Here is a 16539-nt window from a genome sequence, read left to right as displayed (position 1 = left end):
CCATCCTCATTAAATATTTGAAACAGAAAGGGCGCTTAATTAAAAAATACAAATACAAATAACTAGATAATTTGGTCTAAAATACAATAAAAAATGTTTAGGGGGCGCCAAAGTCAATTGTATGGATATTTCTACTGAAGTGTTTTTGAAAATTCATACTTAATGCTAAATTTATTTTTTCGTCAAAGAGGGGCGCGCAAGTGGCAGAAAGTTAAAGGAGTTCTAGAAGAGCTTCTCAAAATAAAAACACGTTAAAGTTTGGACCGTTGTATAATGAAGTTTAAGTCATATCATCCAGACTAAAAAAATGTCCAACTATATGTTATTTTCATGTTAATTTGGCTGTGAATCACAAACAGTCAAATTGTGAAAAAATTATGGTCATATTTTGAGCTTCTTTGAAATTGGAATTATTTTAACATTAAAACATATACCATTCTTTAGATTTTTTTTTACATTCTCGAGTTAAAAAATGGCCTTTGCAATATTTTTAGCTTGATTTCCCCTTTTATAATCAACTTCGTGCATTGAAATTTGCTTACTCTTTTTCAAAATACTAGAGTTTTGAAATTGGAAAACTGCTGTAAAATTTCACAATTAAGACCAACATTATTTGTTCAAGAAAAAAAAATGTTTTTCAGAGCACATCAATTTTTCAGTTTTAGCTTAACTGGTGTTGATTACTTTTTAAGCTTTAGCAATGAAAAACATATAGCTAAAAACAAAAAAAAAATATCAGGATTTGAAAACATTTGTATAGTTTTGCGCAAAAGCTATTTATCAAGAAAAAAATTACGAATTAAAAAACCAAATAAATTCTTATTTAAAAAAAATCAATACAAAACATAATTAAAAAAAAATAAAATTATAAAATATAATCTCAAATATCGTAAGGGCTAATCACTCAAAATGAACAAAAACTATCTTATCTTATTTTTTTAACAAACAAATCTTTAATACTTAGAAGTTTTGGAAACTTTTAATTGCAAAACAACTGGACTATTTTGCAACTGAACTATCCTGCATTTAAAAACACTTTTTTCATTCAAATGTTGAAGCCATGGCCTGTCATTTCAATTTTTAACTTTTTTATTTTTTTTTGTCAGAGTCGAGGGACATAAAAATATTGCTATGGCCTAAATTGAATATTGCCTTAGCCTAAATTGATTTAAGCAAGAAAGTTTCAACATTATTATTTTGTTCAATTATTAGTTGAAAATTTGAAAATTAAAGATTTCTAACAACCATGAAAACAGACCTGCAGTATTCATCCTAAATACTTAGGTTATTGCAACCCATTCACAGAAGAATAAATATTATAAATGTTTAACAAATTGTAGTTATTTTAGCTTACATACTCTGTAAATGAAGCTTGAAATTACATCAGTTTTAAAATCGATTAGAGATTTTCTTTAAAAAATCCTTCTACCAATCACCCCCTATTTCCCCCCACTCCTTTTTCCCCATCAGCATCAGCTATTTACATTTGGCGTGGTGGTGGTGAACGTGTCGGTGAACTCGTTGCTCAGGATGTCGTACACGTTCTTCAGCGTCCACGTGGTGTCGTTGTACTGCTGGTAGAACAGGCGGCCCATGGTGGCGATCTTCTGGAAGAAGCCAAGCGCACGTGTGTGTCGAATAAGCTGAGCCAAAAAAGAAGTTGCACACGAGAGAAAAAAAAAGAGAAAAGAAAAAACACACACAAAAACACACACCTGTCAGTATTTTTTGCTAACTACAAAACCAAAAAAAAGGAAATTCTTCGGTCCAGGGAAGGATTTGGGAGCTGAAAATCTAGATTAAAACTACTCAACAAAATTTCAGTTCAAAAATCCAAAAAAATCACTCAAAACCAGCACACACCGTAGAACTTACCGGTTTGTGAGAAGATTCGGACGCCGCGAGGGGATTCAGGCTGTTGTCGTTGACCTGGCTGCAGCAGCTGGCGACCATCAGGAACACTACCAGGGTCAGTTTCCACGGGCACCGGACGAAGGGGGACATTTTGCCGCGCGAGGTGTGATCAAGGGGGGGAGGAGAGAGGTGGGGAAGAGCCAAACGGAAGAGGCTGTAAAAGAAAAAGAAAATTTATAGGAAAAACCATATTGAAAATTGATTTAAAGAACAAGACAAAAAATTCCACTGATTTATTTATATTTTTTATAAAAGTGAGAAATTTCTAAGAAAAAAAAATCAAAGAAGAATAATCATAAAAGCACAGGGAATTCCGTATTTTTTCCTTCATTGGAAGCTCGCAGACTCACCTTGGTCTATACCTATTGAATTGTTCGAGTGATGTATAGAAATGTATTTTCGTATAATTTTGAATGTAAATTTTGGCTGATTTTAGCGTGGCGTACTTTATGGATGGAGCCTAATAAATTTGAAAATTCATTAGTAATTTTTTGAACTAAGTTTGTTTAGCTGTTCGATTTCATTAGAAAGTTGTTTGAAGTTCTGAATTGGCCAAATTTAAACCGGTCATTCTACTGCGTTGCATTCATTAACTGTATATTTTTTTAATTGATTTAAAAAAGCCTGGGGTCGTAAAAGTAAATGGTTTGAGGTATACTATAGTATATATATATTCTAAAAGGATATTTAAAGGTTTACATTAGGGTGGTCCAAATCCGGGCTTTCTTGGGGCTACACCCTGAAATCAAAGATTGACCCATCACTAGGCTAAATTCCAAATTTGAGCTCATTCTGACAACGGGAACCCCTCCCTCCAATCGCTTGAAGTTTGTAATGGAAAAACTAACTTGATCCACCTATGTGGTTGATGCCTTCCTCTTTTTTTACCAACAATGGGTAATATGAGTGGTTTGGACACATATTTCAGCTATTTTTTTGAATCCAGAAAAAAACGTACACACATATAACTTAACCCTCCTAAGGTCTTAGGGTCTATATGACCCAGACGGCTTATAAAATGTGCTGTATCTTTTATTCATTCTAACTTACAGACTTGAAACTTTCTGACTTTTCCTAACTTTGTAAAATAAACATTTTACAACCGGAAGCAACCTCCAGCGCCACCTAGAAAGGGCGCTACAAAAAAACTTACGTTAAAGGTCTTAAGGGGTCTATATGACCCCGGAATAAATAATGCTGGCAAAAATCCATTTTGCAACCGATTTTTGTTCTATTGGCCGCAAATGAAAGGTATGGATGTCTAGAAAGGCACCTATGCTACGAGGATCCGATGTGGCCACTTTGGTCCCAGGGAATCGGTTTCAAAGGAACAAACTTTCCGGCAAACATGTTTTCATAGGTTTTGTTAGATTTAGGTATGGATTATTGCAAAATTAACTATATTTAATCACTAAAAATAAAAGTCATACTCTCCGGAACAGATTTAATGCCATTTAGAACAGATCTTGCCATTCCGGAACCGGTTCCGGATACCCTGGAAGTGGCCAGATTGCTATTTTTGTAAAAGCGTATCGTGCGACATATCAAACTTCATGAAATTGCAAGCCATGCACACTGGAATCAGTAAAAAGCCAATTGGACCATATCTGGCCACTCCGGAACCGGTTCCGGATACCCTGGAAGAGGCCAAACTGCTATTTTGGTGAAAGCCTTTCGTGCGGCATATCAAACTTCATGGAATTTCAAGCCATGCACTCTGGAACCAGTAAACAACCGATTGGACACTGGAACCGGTTCCGGATACCCTGGAAGAGGCCAAACTGCTAATTTGGTAAAAACCTATCGTGCGGCATATCAAACTTCATGGAATTACAAGCCATGCACTCTGGAACCAATAAAAAGCCAATTGGACCATATCTGACCACTCCGGAACCGGTTCCGGATACCCTGGAAGAGGCCAAACTGCTATTTTGGTGAAAGCCTTTCGTGCGGCATATCAAACTTCATGGAATTTCAAGCCATGCACTCTGGAACCAGTAAACAACCGATTGGACCATATTTGACCACTCCGGAACCGGTTCCGGATACCCTGGAAGAGGCCAAACTGCTAATTTGGTAATAGCCTATCGTGCGGCATATCAATCTTCATGGAATTTCAATCCATGCACTCTGGAACCAGTAAACAACCGATTGGACCATATTTGACCACTCCGGAACCGGTTCCGGATACCCTGGAAGAGGCCAAACTGCTATTTTGGTAAAAGCCTTTCGTGCGGCATATCAAACTTCATGGAATTTCAAGCCATGCACTCTGGAACCAGTCAAAAGCCAATTGTACCATATCTGACCACTTCGGAACCTGTTTTGGGTACCCTAGAAATGGTCAATTGGCCATTTGTGTAGAAGCCTACCGGCGGCATATTAGTCATCCTTTTCGGATATATTTTCAAAGAATTTTTTGTTTGACAATATTAGTGGATTTATTGAATTCAGTTTCCCACCTCGTATTTGATTTAAAAAAAAAAAAATAGATCAGTTCATACCGTGTTAGTTTAGCTTAGTTATGATTTCACTTTGTACCGAGACAAATCAAAAATAAATATGCGTCGACCTATGCTTCGCAATTCGGGCAAATAATCAAGCTGTGCTTTTTGCAGATGTATGATTCGCATTTGCTGCATTTGGTGTTATGCTTGCTGTCCGACTTAGTGCAAAATAGACAACGTCTGCGTTTCCGGCGGATATCTGCAGGAAGTGGACTTGTTTCGGAAGATTCTGGGCAGTCGTTATCCGTTTGAGGACAACTTGTTCCGGATGGTCCTGGTAGCGTGTCGTCAGAGGAATGTTTCGCCCGCGCCGTCTTGACAATTTCGGCAGCAAACATCGATCTTGGAATCCTTTGCCGAGTTGCGATCAGTGGGTTGACCAAGTTAGTTCCAAGGTATTTTTCCAATTTTGCCCAAAATAATATTTACGCAAAATTCGATGTGTAAAGCGGAGTGGCTAGATATGGTCCAAATGGGTCAATTGAGTGGCCAGATATGGTCCAATGGGATTTTTCAGATTCCCGAAATAAATAAATCAAAAGGCCATTTGGCCGTGTCAAGAGCACTAACAACCGGTTCCGGAGTGGTCAGATATGGTCCAATCGGTTTTTTTTACTGGTTCCAGAGTGCATGGCTTGAAATTCCATGAAGATTGATATGCCGCACGAAACGCTTTTACCAAAATAGCAATTTTGCATCTTCCAGGGTATCCGGAACCGGTTCCGGAGTGGTCAAATATGGTCCAATCGGTTGTTTACTGGTTCCAGAGTGCATGGCTTGAAATTCCATGAAGTTTGATATGCCGCACGAAAGGCTTTCACCAAAATAGCAGTTTGGCCTTTCCAGGGTATCCGGAACCGGTTCCGGAGTGGCCAGATATGGTCCAATTGGCTTTTTACTGATTCCAGTGTGCATGGCTTGCAATTTCATGAAGTTTGATATGTCGCACGATACGCTTTTACAAAAATAGCAATCTGACCACTTCCAGGGTATCCGAAACCGGTTCCGGAGTGGCCAGATCTGTTCCAAATGGCATTGAATCTGTTCCGGAGAGTATGAATTTTATTTTTAGAGATTAAATACAGTTTATTTTGCATTAATCCATACCTAAATCTAACAAAACCTATGAAAACTGGTTTGCCGGAAAGTTTGTTCCTTTGAAACCGATTCCCTGGGACCAAAGTGGCCACATCAGATCCTCGTAGCATAGGTGCCTTTCTAGACATCCATACCTTTCATTTGCAGCCAATAGAACGAAAATCGGTTGCAAAATAGATTTTTGCCAGCATTTTCAATTCCGGGGTCATATAGACCCCTTAAGACCTTAAACGTAAGTTTTTCTTAAGATCCCAGGAAGGTTAAGTAATCATAACTCGAGACAAGGTTGCCAGATCTTCAATGTTTTGGACTCGTTGAAAAGGTTTTTCGATTATCTAACAAACGATGGGTCGGGTGGTGGATCCGGACATAGTTTACATACATTTAAGTGGGATCCGGCTTCAAAAAAGTGCATCAATACCACTTAAGTGGACATATCTCGAGACAGGGTTGCCAGATCTTCAGTGTTTTGGACTCGTTGTAAAGGATTTTTGATAACCTAACCAAGGATGGGTCGGATGGTGGATCCGGACATAGATTACATACATTTAAGTGAGATCCGGCTTCAAAAAAGTGCATCAATACCACTTAAGAGGACATATTTCGATACAGGGTTGCCAGATCTTCAATGTTTTGGATTCGTTGGAAAGGTCTCTCGATTACCTAACCAACGATGGGTCGGATGATGGATCCGGTCTTCGTTTACATACATTTAAGTGAGTTTCAGCTTCAAAAAAGTACATAAATATCACTTAAGCGGTCGTAACTCGAGACAGGGTTGCCAGATCTTCAATGTTTTGGACTCGTTGGAAAGGTCTTTTCATAACCTAACCAACGATGGGTCGGATGATGGACCCGGAAATAGTTTAAATGCATATAAGTGAGATCCGGATAAATGTGAAAACACATTTTTATATATAACTTTTGAACTACTTATCGAAACTTCAAACAATTCAATAGCGATGTATGGGACCCTAAACTAAGTCGAATGCAATCGGTTTGATCAAAATCGGTCCAGCCATTGCTGAGAAAACTTGGCAAGAATTTTGAACACATACATACATACACACACACACACATACACACACAGACATTTGTTCAGTTTTCGATTCTGAGTCGATAGGTTTACATGAATATAGGTCTACGAGCTGTATTTCAAAAGTTCATTTTTCGAGCAGGATTATAGCCTTACCTCAGTGAGGAAGGCAAAATCGTCAAAATGTATGGAGAAAAGCAACTGTTTTACTTGTTTACCTGTGGAGGACGCCATAGTAATCAGATTTATACCATTTTACAGATGTAGAATCTTCATTAAATTCAGAACAACTTTCCCGAAGACACCATATTTTTAGGATTTGTTGCTAAAAAGTTATCAGCTTCCGAAAATGACATTTTTTGTGCAGGTGGCTCTAAGGGGCTTGCACGTGCTTACTCGCTTGCCTGCTGCCTGGCAGTGCGCCTGTTATATTGCCCCTTTAAGCCGGCCACGCAAAAATGGTCATTTTCGGAAGCTAATAACTTTTTTGCAAATAATCCATAAAATCTCTTCAGTTGCTCTAAATTTAATGAAGGTTCTACATCTAAGAAATGGTAAGCATCGGAAAACTATGGGGCCCTCCACCGGTAAAAAAGAAAAAAAAAACAGTTGCTTTTCTCCATACATGTTAATGATTTTTTCCCATACAAACTTTAAGCGAGTGGAGTGTCAGAATGAGCTCAAATTAGGAATTTATCCTAGTGATGGGTCAATCTTTGATTTCAGGGTGTAGCCTCAAGAAAGTCCAGGTTTGGACCACCCTAGTTTACATATATGTAAATCAGCGAAAATTTCAAGGTTGGTTTGAGCACACACTTTTTTCAATCTATTTTCAGGGCATCAAAATATACATTTCCACTATGCCCTACATAAATTTGAAGACATTTGGTTATATCATTGCCCAGATGAAGCTATTTCAAGTTAGCAGTTACAAACGACGGAAAGCCACGAGATCTCCACTGCTTTGACCAAATCGGCTCAAAATATTATTGAAGACTCACCAAACTGGCACCGTGTGCATGACTATGGCTGATATTCAACAAGTTTATTGGAACAATTGATAAAAATATTTATATGTTTTGGAAGTATAAAATCGTTATGTTTGAAAGAATGCAAAAATAATTACATTTTAATAATTTCAAAAACACTGCTGGTCAAATTGGCCCGAAAAATCAGAAAATAAAAAAAATCCTATACCCTTTTTTCAAAAAAGAATTCAGGAATAGAAAACTATATTGTTATGGTGTTGATTTCAAAGTTGGAAAAGTATTTTTAATTTGAATGTTTAAATATGCAAAAATTACTCATTGTTTTATTTTTGTTTTACATTGAAAATCAATCCAATAGTTGCTTAATCTGGAAATTGGACGCTATTTTGTTGAACCTCAGACCGAGCCACGTAGCCCAGTGGTAATGCTTCCGCTTCGTTAGCGGTAGAATGGGGGTTCAAATCCCGGCTCGGACCAATACAACTGGTGATCTTTTCCCTTCTGGAATCGATTGCTTAGTAAAGGGAAGGTAGTGTATCGTCACAAACTGGACCTTATCACGACACCTTAGGGAGGCGACCTATGGAGTGTTAACATTAACCTTAACATGTTAACATTAAGTTGAGTATGAAACTGCCACTGAATCCGCTTTGTAAATGCCGGCCCCGATACTCTTCAAGGGTGTTCCCCTCAGGAACTGGGAAAAATTTATTTACTTTAGATAACCTTGTTTTTCTTGCTGCATTTCACTCAAGGGCTGTTATTCAGCAACCGTTAGTCCAATCTACAAAGTTTTTGAATTATGTTAAGCGGTGGAACCCAGTTAAGAATCCTGTGAGCGAGTTGTGGCGCTATAACCACGGCAAATAGTGTCCAGGGCATTCGTGGAAATACAATGTCCCATCCCAGAGGGTCTCGGAGTACCAAACCTTCTTAGCATGGTGCTCCCAACGAATACAACCAAAATCTCGGAGCGTATGGTGGTGTGTCCCCACGCTTCTTCCTCCCCTGTCGATTCAGATTGTGTTGTTGTTCGAACACTCAGTGCTCAAACTCAACCCAATTACGAGTCATCTCTGCGATACGGCTTTACGCAGTAGGCCTGGCCGCTTTAACGCTTGTGATGTTTCAATGCATTCTAATGCAATGGCGCACTGCAAATGTTAATAAATGACAAGAAGAGTGCTAGGCGTCATCTAACCTAAGGCACTCTCCAGGATCCCTTCGAAAGATTGGCTGCGCTAGGGTCTGATTAGATTAGATTAGATTAGATTAGGAACCCAGTTAAGAATCCTGCAAAAATTGTTCAAACATTCCTGCCAAAATTCTGCTAGAATTTGCAACTCTGTGAGAACTTTGCCAGAATCCTGACTGGGTACATTCATGACAGGTGAAAAAGGCACACGAAAAAGGTAGTGCAATTTGTCGAGAAATTGAGATACCGTCATCTGGGATGAATCGGGAATACAGTGTAAACCGACCGCAGTTTTTAGAACGCATAAAAGTTTAAAATTTGGAAATGTTTGTACACATTTTGTTGACCTGAGTCTGTGCTAACCGAAACCACTCAAAACAAAAATCGAAATATTGTCTTTCAACTTGGTTAAATCAGCTGTCTCAATGTATCCCGATTTACCCCAGTTGACTTTTCAATTATGAATTTGATAAAAAAAACATTGCTAAATCCACCTTTATGTGGTTGGTGCCTTCCTCATATTCGTACAATTAATACATTCAGTCAAAAGTGCATCATTCGCCTTTAACACGTATAACAAACTAAGTCTCTTTACTCATTTCTTTTGACACTGTCTTATCGGTAAGTTTATTTGATAACCTATCCAACAATAGTTCGCATGATAGATTTGGACAACGTTTTCGTCAAAATATCTGGCATCCAAAAATACCTAAAAAAAAAAAAAATAAAAAAATACCTAGGCAAAAACGTTATTATGGTTTCGTTTGGGCAACCTGCCAAAAATGTATGGAATTTCGTAATTTTTGTTCTCGTGGATCAAACTTATTTTTTGCCCAGGTATTTAACAACGTGGGTTTTATAGAAAACCTGGATGTATGGGTATCAAAAGATCGAAAATAGGTTGACTTGTGAATTGTGGACCGGTTCGGATGCCGACGGATTTTCCGACGACGTAATTCTGGGTTGGTACGAAATTCCAACGAAAAATCTATTCTAGCGATACAAAGACTCCCAAAACGGTATTATTTCTACTCCAAAATGTTTATTTAGCAATTCTATGGTAATATATTGACATTTAGTTAAATTGAATGTTTGCAAAATAAAGTTTAGATAAGTTTTATATAGAATTTCCAGAGTTATATAAACTTTTATACTAAGTAGTTAGTAAACTTTATATTCAATCCAAATTATTTTTTTATCAGTCAAAGATGCCTATTTGGAGTTTGGAGACTGGATTTATGGTGATTTGTCAACAAATAACATTATTAATGTTAATTTTTCGAAAGGTGTACAAACTTTTTTTGCACCTTTTTTATTTTTGTAATAGTTTTTGTTATATAACTTTTTATAGAAATCATCTTTTCATGAGCTTTTTGTAGCAAAATGTTCGGCATGAGTTTCTGAACAAAACGTAGTACTAGGTTTCTGTCAAACTTTAAATTGTTACATGTTTCATCACAAAATGTGCATAGTGCCCAAGGGGTGTAAATACTTTTTTTACATACTGTATATCTTGAAAATAGAGCTTTTTATTAAAAAATCTGTAAAGTACTTTTCGATTGCAAATTCAATTTTACATAAAAAAAATTACGTCAAATTAGTTTTGCATGTAGTTTCGATTTTTTTCTAAAAATCACTTTTTTCATAAATTTTTTCATAACTTGGCGGCACATTTTTTGACCATGTTTCTCTATGGCTCAAAAGTTGCATTTTGGAAAATAGAGTGTTTGTGAAAAAAAGTTGATTTAAAAAATCTGCATTTTTTTCCGCGTACCTTTTTTTCTCAATAGTCCTCAACAATGCCTACAACTTTGCCGAAGACACCAAATTGATTAGAAAAATCACTCAAAAGTTACAGCTGTATTGAATATTCATTTTTGTATGGACAGCAGCCAAAATTGTATGAAGACTTGTATGGGTGAACCAATGACACAAAATAGCTTATTTGGTCATAGGCCCCCACAAAGTTTGAGCCAAATCCAAAAATTCAAATAAAATCCATTTCCGGTTTTGGTAGAGAATTAACTATTGATAGGGTTGTCAGATCTTCAATATTTTGGACTCGTTGGAAAGGTTTTTTTTTTCAATACCTTTCTAAAAATGTATAACATGATTTGTTTTGTTGCAAAAGTGACAATTTTTTAAATATTCCGGACCTAATCCGAAATATTTTTTAAGCATAGTTTTTTCAAATACTTGACCAAACTTGCTGATTTTAATTAGAGACTTCTGCTACTCCAAGACGGATCGAATCACAATAATACGATCAAAATCCATTCATCCAGTCTGAAGATACTTGAGTGTCATTACGAAAATAAAATTTTCCTACAATTCTCATTTTTGAATATAAAGATTGCATTTTTGTATAAGAATTTTCAGAAATTGTATGAAAATTGGTGTAAACAAACTAAGGATTCAAAAAGAAAGTAGAGCAAATCACTCAGATTTCGGTCATTCCATTTTTTTGTATTTTTTAATCCGACTGAAACTTTTATGGTGCATTCAGTATGCCCAAAAAAGCCATTTTGCATCATTAAATTCTCCATATAATTTTCCATACAAATTTGGCAGCTGTCCATACAAAAATGATTTATGAAAATTAAAAAATCTGTATCTTTTGAAGGAATTTTTTGATCGTTTTGGTGTCTTCGGCAAAGTTTTATGTATGGATATGGACTACACTGAAAAAAAATGATACACGGTAAAAAAAATTAGGTTATTTTTTATTTAACTTTTAGTCACTAAAACTTGATAAAAAAAATACTATTTTTATTTTTTTTTATTTTTTTATATGTTTTAGAGGACATCAAATGCCAACTTTTCAGAAATTTCCAGGTTGTGTGTGAGTGTGTGTGTGCAACCAACCAAACGGGACCACGCGGTCGCTTCTTACAAATTGAGTTGTTTCCATGTATTTTTAGATCTACATTCTATACATGCAAATAACTCGCATAGGCATTTGGAAGGTGTTAGCTCTGCCGAGCTTCAGTGACCCATTTCTACGCTGGCTAGCCGAGCGCGAGGTACTTCAGCTTTATCGACAAGCCCCGCCCTGAAGAACGTTTGGACCAATCGGATTCAAACGTTATTTAGAACTTCCGAACCCTTGTCAAATGGACAAGGACCCAGCGCGTATATAGTTGATGGTGGTAACAGTATTCCTAATTCCAGTCATAGCTCACCAAGTCGCGATGGCCTAGTGGTTAGCATTTTTGCTTACAAATCCAAAGGACGGAGGATCGAACCCCGACTCGAGCGACTTTGACTTTTCGTACATGTTCAGAGTTTGATTTATATTTCCTATACTTTCTCGTTAAGAGCAGATGGGAATCGAACCCAGGACCATTCGCATACAAAGCGAACACCGTAACCAGTCAGCCACGGCCGCTCCTTAACTTTTCAGAAATTTCCAGGTTGTGTAAAAAATCTTTGACCGAGTTATGAATTTTTTAATCAATACTGATTTTTTTCAAAAAATCGAAATATTGCGCGTTTACATTTTTCAACTTCATTTTTCGATGTAAAATCAAATTTGCAATCAAAAAGTACTTTAGTGAAATTTTGATAAAGTGCAGCGTTTTCAAGTTAAATCCATTTTTAAGTGATTTTTTGAAAATAATCGCAGTTTTTCATTTTTGTAAATAAGTGCACATGTTTGCTCATTTTTGAAAAAAATATTTTTGAAGAGCTGAGAAAATTCTCTATATTTTGCTTTTTTGAATTTTGTTGATACGACCCTTAGTTGCTAAGATATTGCCATGCAAGTGTTTAAAAACAGGAAAATTGATGTTTTCTAAGTCTCACCCTAACAGCCCACTATTTTCTAATGTCGATATCTCAGTAACTAATGGTCCGGAATATTTTAAATATGAAACATGCGTGAAATTTTCCGATCTCTTCGAAAAAATTATTAAAAAAAATTTTAAACCAAGACAAACATTTCAAAAGGGTGTAATATTGAATTTTTGGCTCTTTTAAAATGTTAGTTATGATTTAAAATTTTTGAAAGTATTTTTTTCGAAAAGATCGAAAATTTCACCAATGTTTCATATTTTAAGCTATGAGACGCGGGTTCGATTCCCGCCTTATCCACTGAGCTTCTATCGGATGGTGAAGTAAAACGTCGGTCCCGGTTTCTCCTGTCTCGTCAGAGGCGCTGGAGCAGAAATCCCACGTTAGAGGAAGGCCATGCCCCGGGGGCGTAGTGCCAATAGTTTCGTTTTCATATTTTAACATTGTAAATCGAACTATTAGTTGCTGAGATATCGACATTAGAAAATGGTGGGTTGTTTGGGTGAGACTTAGAAAACATCAATTTTCCTGTTTTTACATCGAAAAATGAAGTTGAAAATTTTTTACGACCAATATTTCGATTTTTTGAAAAAATCAGTATTGATTAAAAAATTCATAATTCGGTCAATGATTTTTTGCTCAACTTGGAAATTTCTGAAAAGTTGGCATTTTATGTCCTTAGGGGACATATAAAAAAATAAAAAAATAAAAATAGTTTTTTTTTGCAAATCAAGTTTTAGTGACAAAAAAAAAATTATAAAATTATATGGAGAATTTAATTATGCAAAATGGTTTTTTGGGAATACCGAAGGCACCAAAAAAGTTTCAGTCGGATTGAAAAATACAAAAATTAAAATTCCAAAAAAAAGACCGATTTCGTGGAGAATTGCTTAGTACTCACAGAATTTCAGCCAAAATAAAAATGCATGAAAATATCGATGCTTGGTTGCAGAGCATTACATATTTCAAATAAACATTCTGAACACGTTAAAAAATCGGAGAAAATACTTAAAATTGTTTTTTAACGATGCAATTTAAATATAGAAACAAATGTTTTCAACCTCACTGATTACATTCTTTACGATCCAGATCCAGATAATGATCATTTATACATGATGAAGTCCAATCCCCAATCCGCTGACACCACTGTTTCTTACTGTCTGTGAATGCAATACGAGCTATAAAAACTGCTGCTGATTTTTTGATCACACATTGATAGTTCTGATTCAAAATATCGATTTTAACACCAAACTAATCTGCTCTCAAATGTCAACCCACAACGTATCCTTCACTTCCCAACATACTTCAAAGCCACCAATAAGCCTTCACTCGCTGCCTTGCACCCGTAAAACTCGATCACTCCGATCTCAAACACAACAGCACAAATTGACACTCGATAGTTACTAAGCCCAACTCCGCTCAGCTCCGCTTCAGGAAGTAATCGCCAGCCCAACTTGTTCTGTTCTGATCTGCTCAGATCGAACCACTTTTTCAAACTGCTCCACTTCTTCAGTCTTCAGTTTACGGGTGTCGTTTTTGTCAGTTGCCCGGTGGGCATTTCCTGAAGTCTTCCTAGCAAAAACTACAGCGTCACTCCGAAATCGAGACTTCCACTAAACCGTAAAATGGCACTAGTTTTAGAGACACAGATACACTAATATTTCACGGGCGGTTTGTTTCTTCCGACTTCTGGGGTTACCAACAACAACAAAAAATGCCACCCTACCAACTCTTCCAGCTCAATTAAACGCTAGTAGAACACCTTGAACACCGGGCGAACGAAGTGCCTTTTAATAGCTGGTTTCGTCGTTGCAATGACCCAACAACTTGAACTCCACGTGTGTTGACGTTCTTCACCGACAACAACCTATTAGCAGGCAGGTGAGTGTCCCAACTCCAATTCCAAATAAAGAAAAAAAAAAAAAGCTTCAACCGTTCTAGTAGTAATACCTAGTCGTTCGGGCGCTGTTCTCAGCTTCTTGCGGCGGAACACATGCAGATCGGTCAACGGTCCGGATTGCAACTAAGCTCGGCACGCGAGATGAATCTCGCCTTAAGCTTCCAGCAACAGCCAACGCGCGTTGCTACGGCTACGCCGATCGGGTGTAAACAAAACACTACCACAGCAACGGCAGTAGCAACGCCAACAACAGCACCAAGTCAACAAAAGCTCGTAAAAAAAAGCTTAGAAGCTTAGAAGCCGATTCGGTTGATCTTCGAGCGCGTGAAGCAGGTAGCGAGCCGCGATCACCGATGACTTTCGGTGGTTGACTTCTGCCGAACGACAGCCAACGTTGGTGGAAGCAAACAAGTGCGCGAGGCCGAAGAATGAATGACGATCGGGGTAGTGAGTCGATCGGCGTTCTCCTTGGTGCTGATGGGTGGAGAGCGGCACGGGTAGAGTGGAGTCCGCCCGAAAATGAAAGAAAAAGTAGCCGGCGTGCGTTGAATGTCGTCGCCGTAGTGATTGGACGAGGGGTAGTAGTTTTTTTTTTTTTAGTAGTTTAATCGTTTTATTTGCCAGTGAGCCTTTGGCTCTTAGTGGCAGACTAGTTTTACCGTACAGTACATTTTAGTAAGATTTACAGTTACAAATAGAGTGCAAAAAAAAAAGAACAACTAATTTATACAATTTCAAAACGAAAATAGAGACGAAAAAAAGATTTAATGTGTTAACAATCTAAAACTGTTCCTCAAGGAGTTGGTTTTGTAGAACTTTCTTGAAACGAGCAGGATGTAGCGTTTTCATGTCGTCTTGGAGTGGGTGTGGCGATGGTGGAGTATTTTAAAGATCCAATAAACTTTTTTTTTGCTTTTTGAGTGTTTTTGAATATCCCTGAGACAAGAAGGTTAAATACCACCCAAAAAGTGAGTTGAAAACTTTGTTTATTGGACCTTGGGCAACATTTAAAAATATATTTTTTTCAAGAGTCAATGTCAACTTTGTTCTGATGATTTTAATGAAAAATAATTAATAAGTGAAAAATAAGTATGCAGCAATTGTTGTAATGACCCAGACTATGTCTCTTTGCATTTTTTTTTACAATTTTGATGATAATGGTATCCTTCTACACAGCTAAACAGTAGGGTGACAATAAAAAAATCGTCATTAGGGATACCCTCTGATTCGATTCCTTAGGCAAAAAAAAGTATCTGTGCCTATTTTGAGCCAAATCGGGTCGCTTTTTATCGTTGAAGTTTATTTGGGGAAAATCGCGAAAATGTCTGGAGAAAAACATCGTTTCTAATCTAATCTAATCTAATCTAATCAGACCCTAGCGCAGCCAATCTTTCGAAGGGATCCTGGAGAGTGCCTTAGGTTAGATGACGCCTAGCACTCTTCTTGTCATTTATTAACATTTGCAGTGCGCCATTGCATTAGAATGCATTGAAACATCACAAGCGTTAAAGCGGCCAGGCCTACTGCGTAAAGCCGTATCGCAGAGATGACTCGTTATTGGGTTGAGTTTGAGCACTGAGTGTTCGAACAACAACACAATTCTGAATCGACAGGGGAGGAAGAAGCGTGGGGACACACCACCATACGCTCCGAAATTTGGTTGTATTCGTTGGGAGCACCATGCTAAGAAGGTTTTTGGTACTCCGAGACCCTCTGGGATGGAACATTGTATTTCCACGAATGCCCTGGACACTATTTGCCGTGGTTATAGCGCCACAACTCGCTCTCTGTAACAATATTCCTAATTCCAGTCCACGCTCACCAAGTCGTTATGGCCTAGTGGTTAGCATTTTTGCTTACCAATCCAAAGGACGGGGGTTCGAACCCCGTAACGAGCGACTTTGATTTTTCGTTCATATTCATCATTTCAAATGTGTTCTTAACTTTCTCGCTGGGAGCAGATGGGCATCGAACCCAGAACCATTCGCTTACAAAGCGAACACCGTAACTAGTCAGCCACGGCCGCTCCTCGTCTGGAGAAAAACATCGTTTCAGTGTTTTTATTCCAGGTGGCGCGGGTTTTCGCTCAATCTTTTCGAAAAAAAAAT

General features: G+C 37.5%; 1 protein-coding gene across 3 annotated transcripts in view; it reads right to left on the bottom strand.

Moving 5' to 3' along the window:
• Nucleotides 1–16539, bottom strand: part of LOC120429012 (uncharacterized) — a 57593-nt gene that overhangs the window by 3028 nt on the left and 38026 nt on the right. The window contains exons 1-3 of one of the 3 annotated variants that reach the window (XM_039594181.2): nucleotides 14482–14774; nucleotides 1876–2068; nucleotides 1485–1643 (exon numbers count right to left, since the gene is read on the bottom strand). In XM_039594181.2, coding sequence (XP_039450115.1) covers nucleotides 1485–1643; nucleotides 1876–2004 — 288 coding nt within the window. In that variant the 5' untranslated portion in view covers nucleotides 2005–2068; nucleotides 14482–14774. Of the gene's footprint in view, nucleotides 1–1484; nucleotides 1644–1875; nucleotides 2069–13835; nucleotides 14019–14481; nucleotides 14775–16539 lie in introns of those variants that run through there. The other 2 variants (XM_039594319.2, XM_039594241.2) reach the window with 2 other exon arrangements.

The sequence above is a fragment of the Culex pipiens genome, chromosome 1, assembly GCF_016801865.2.
Source record: "Culex pipiens pallens isolate TS chromosome 1, TS_CPP_V2, whole genome shotgun sequence".
In the NCBI taxonomy this organism is placed as follows: Eukaryota; Metazoa; Arthropoda; class Insecta; order Diptera; family Culicidae; genus Culex; species Culex pipiens.
The sequence above is the reverse complement of the archived record's forward strand: the minus strand, read 5'-3'. Positions and strand labels throughout refer to the sequence as shown.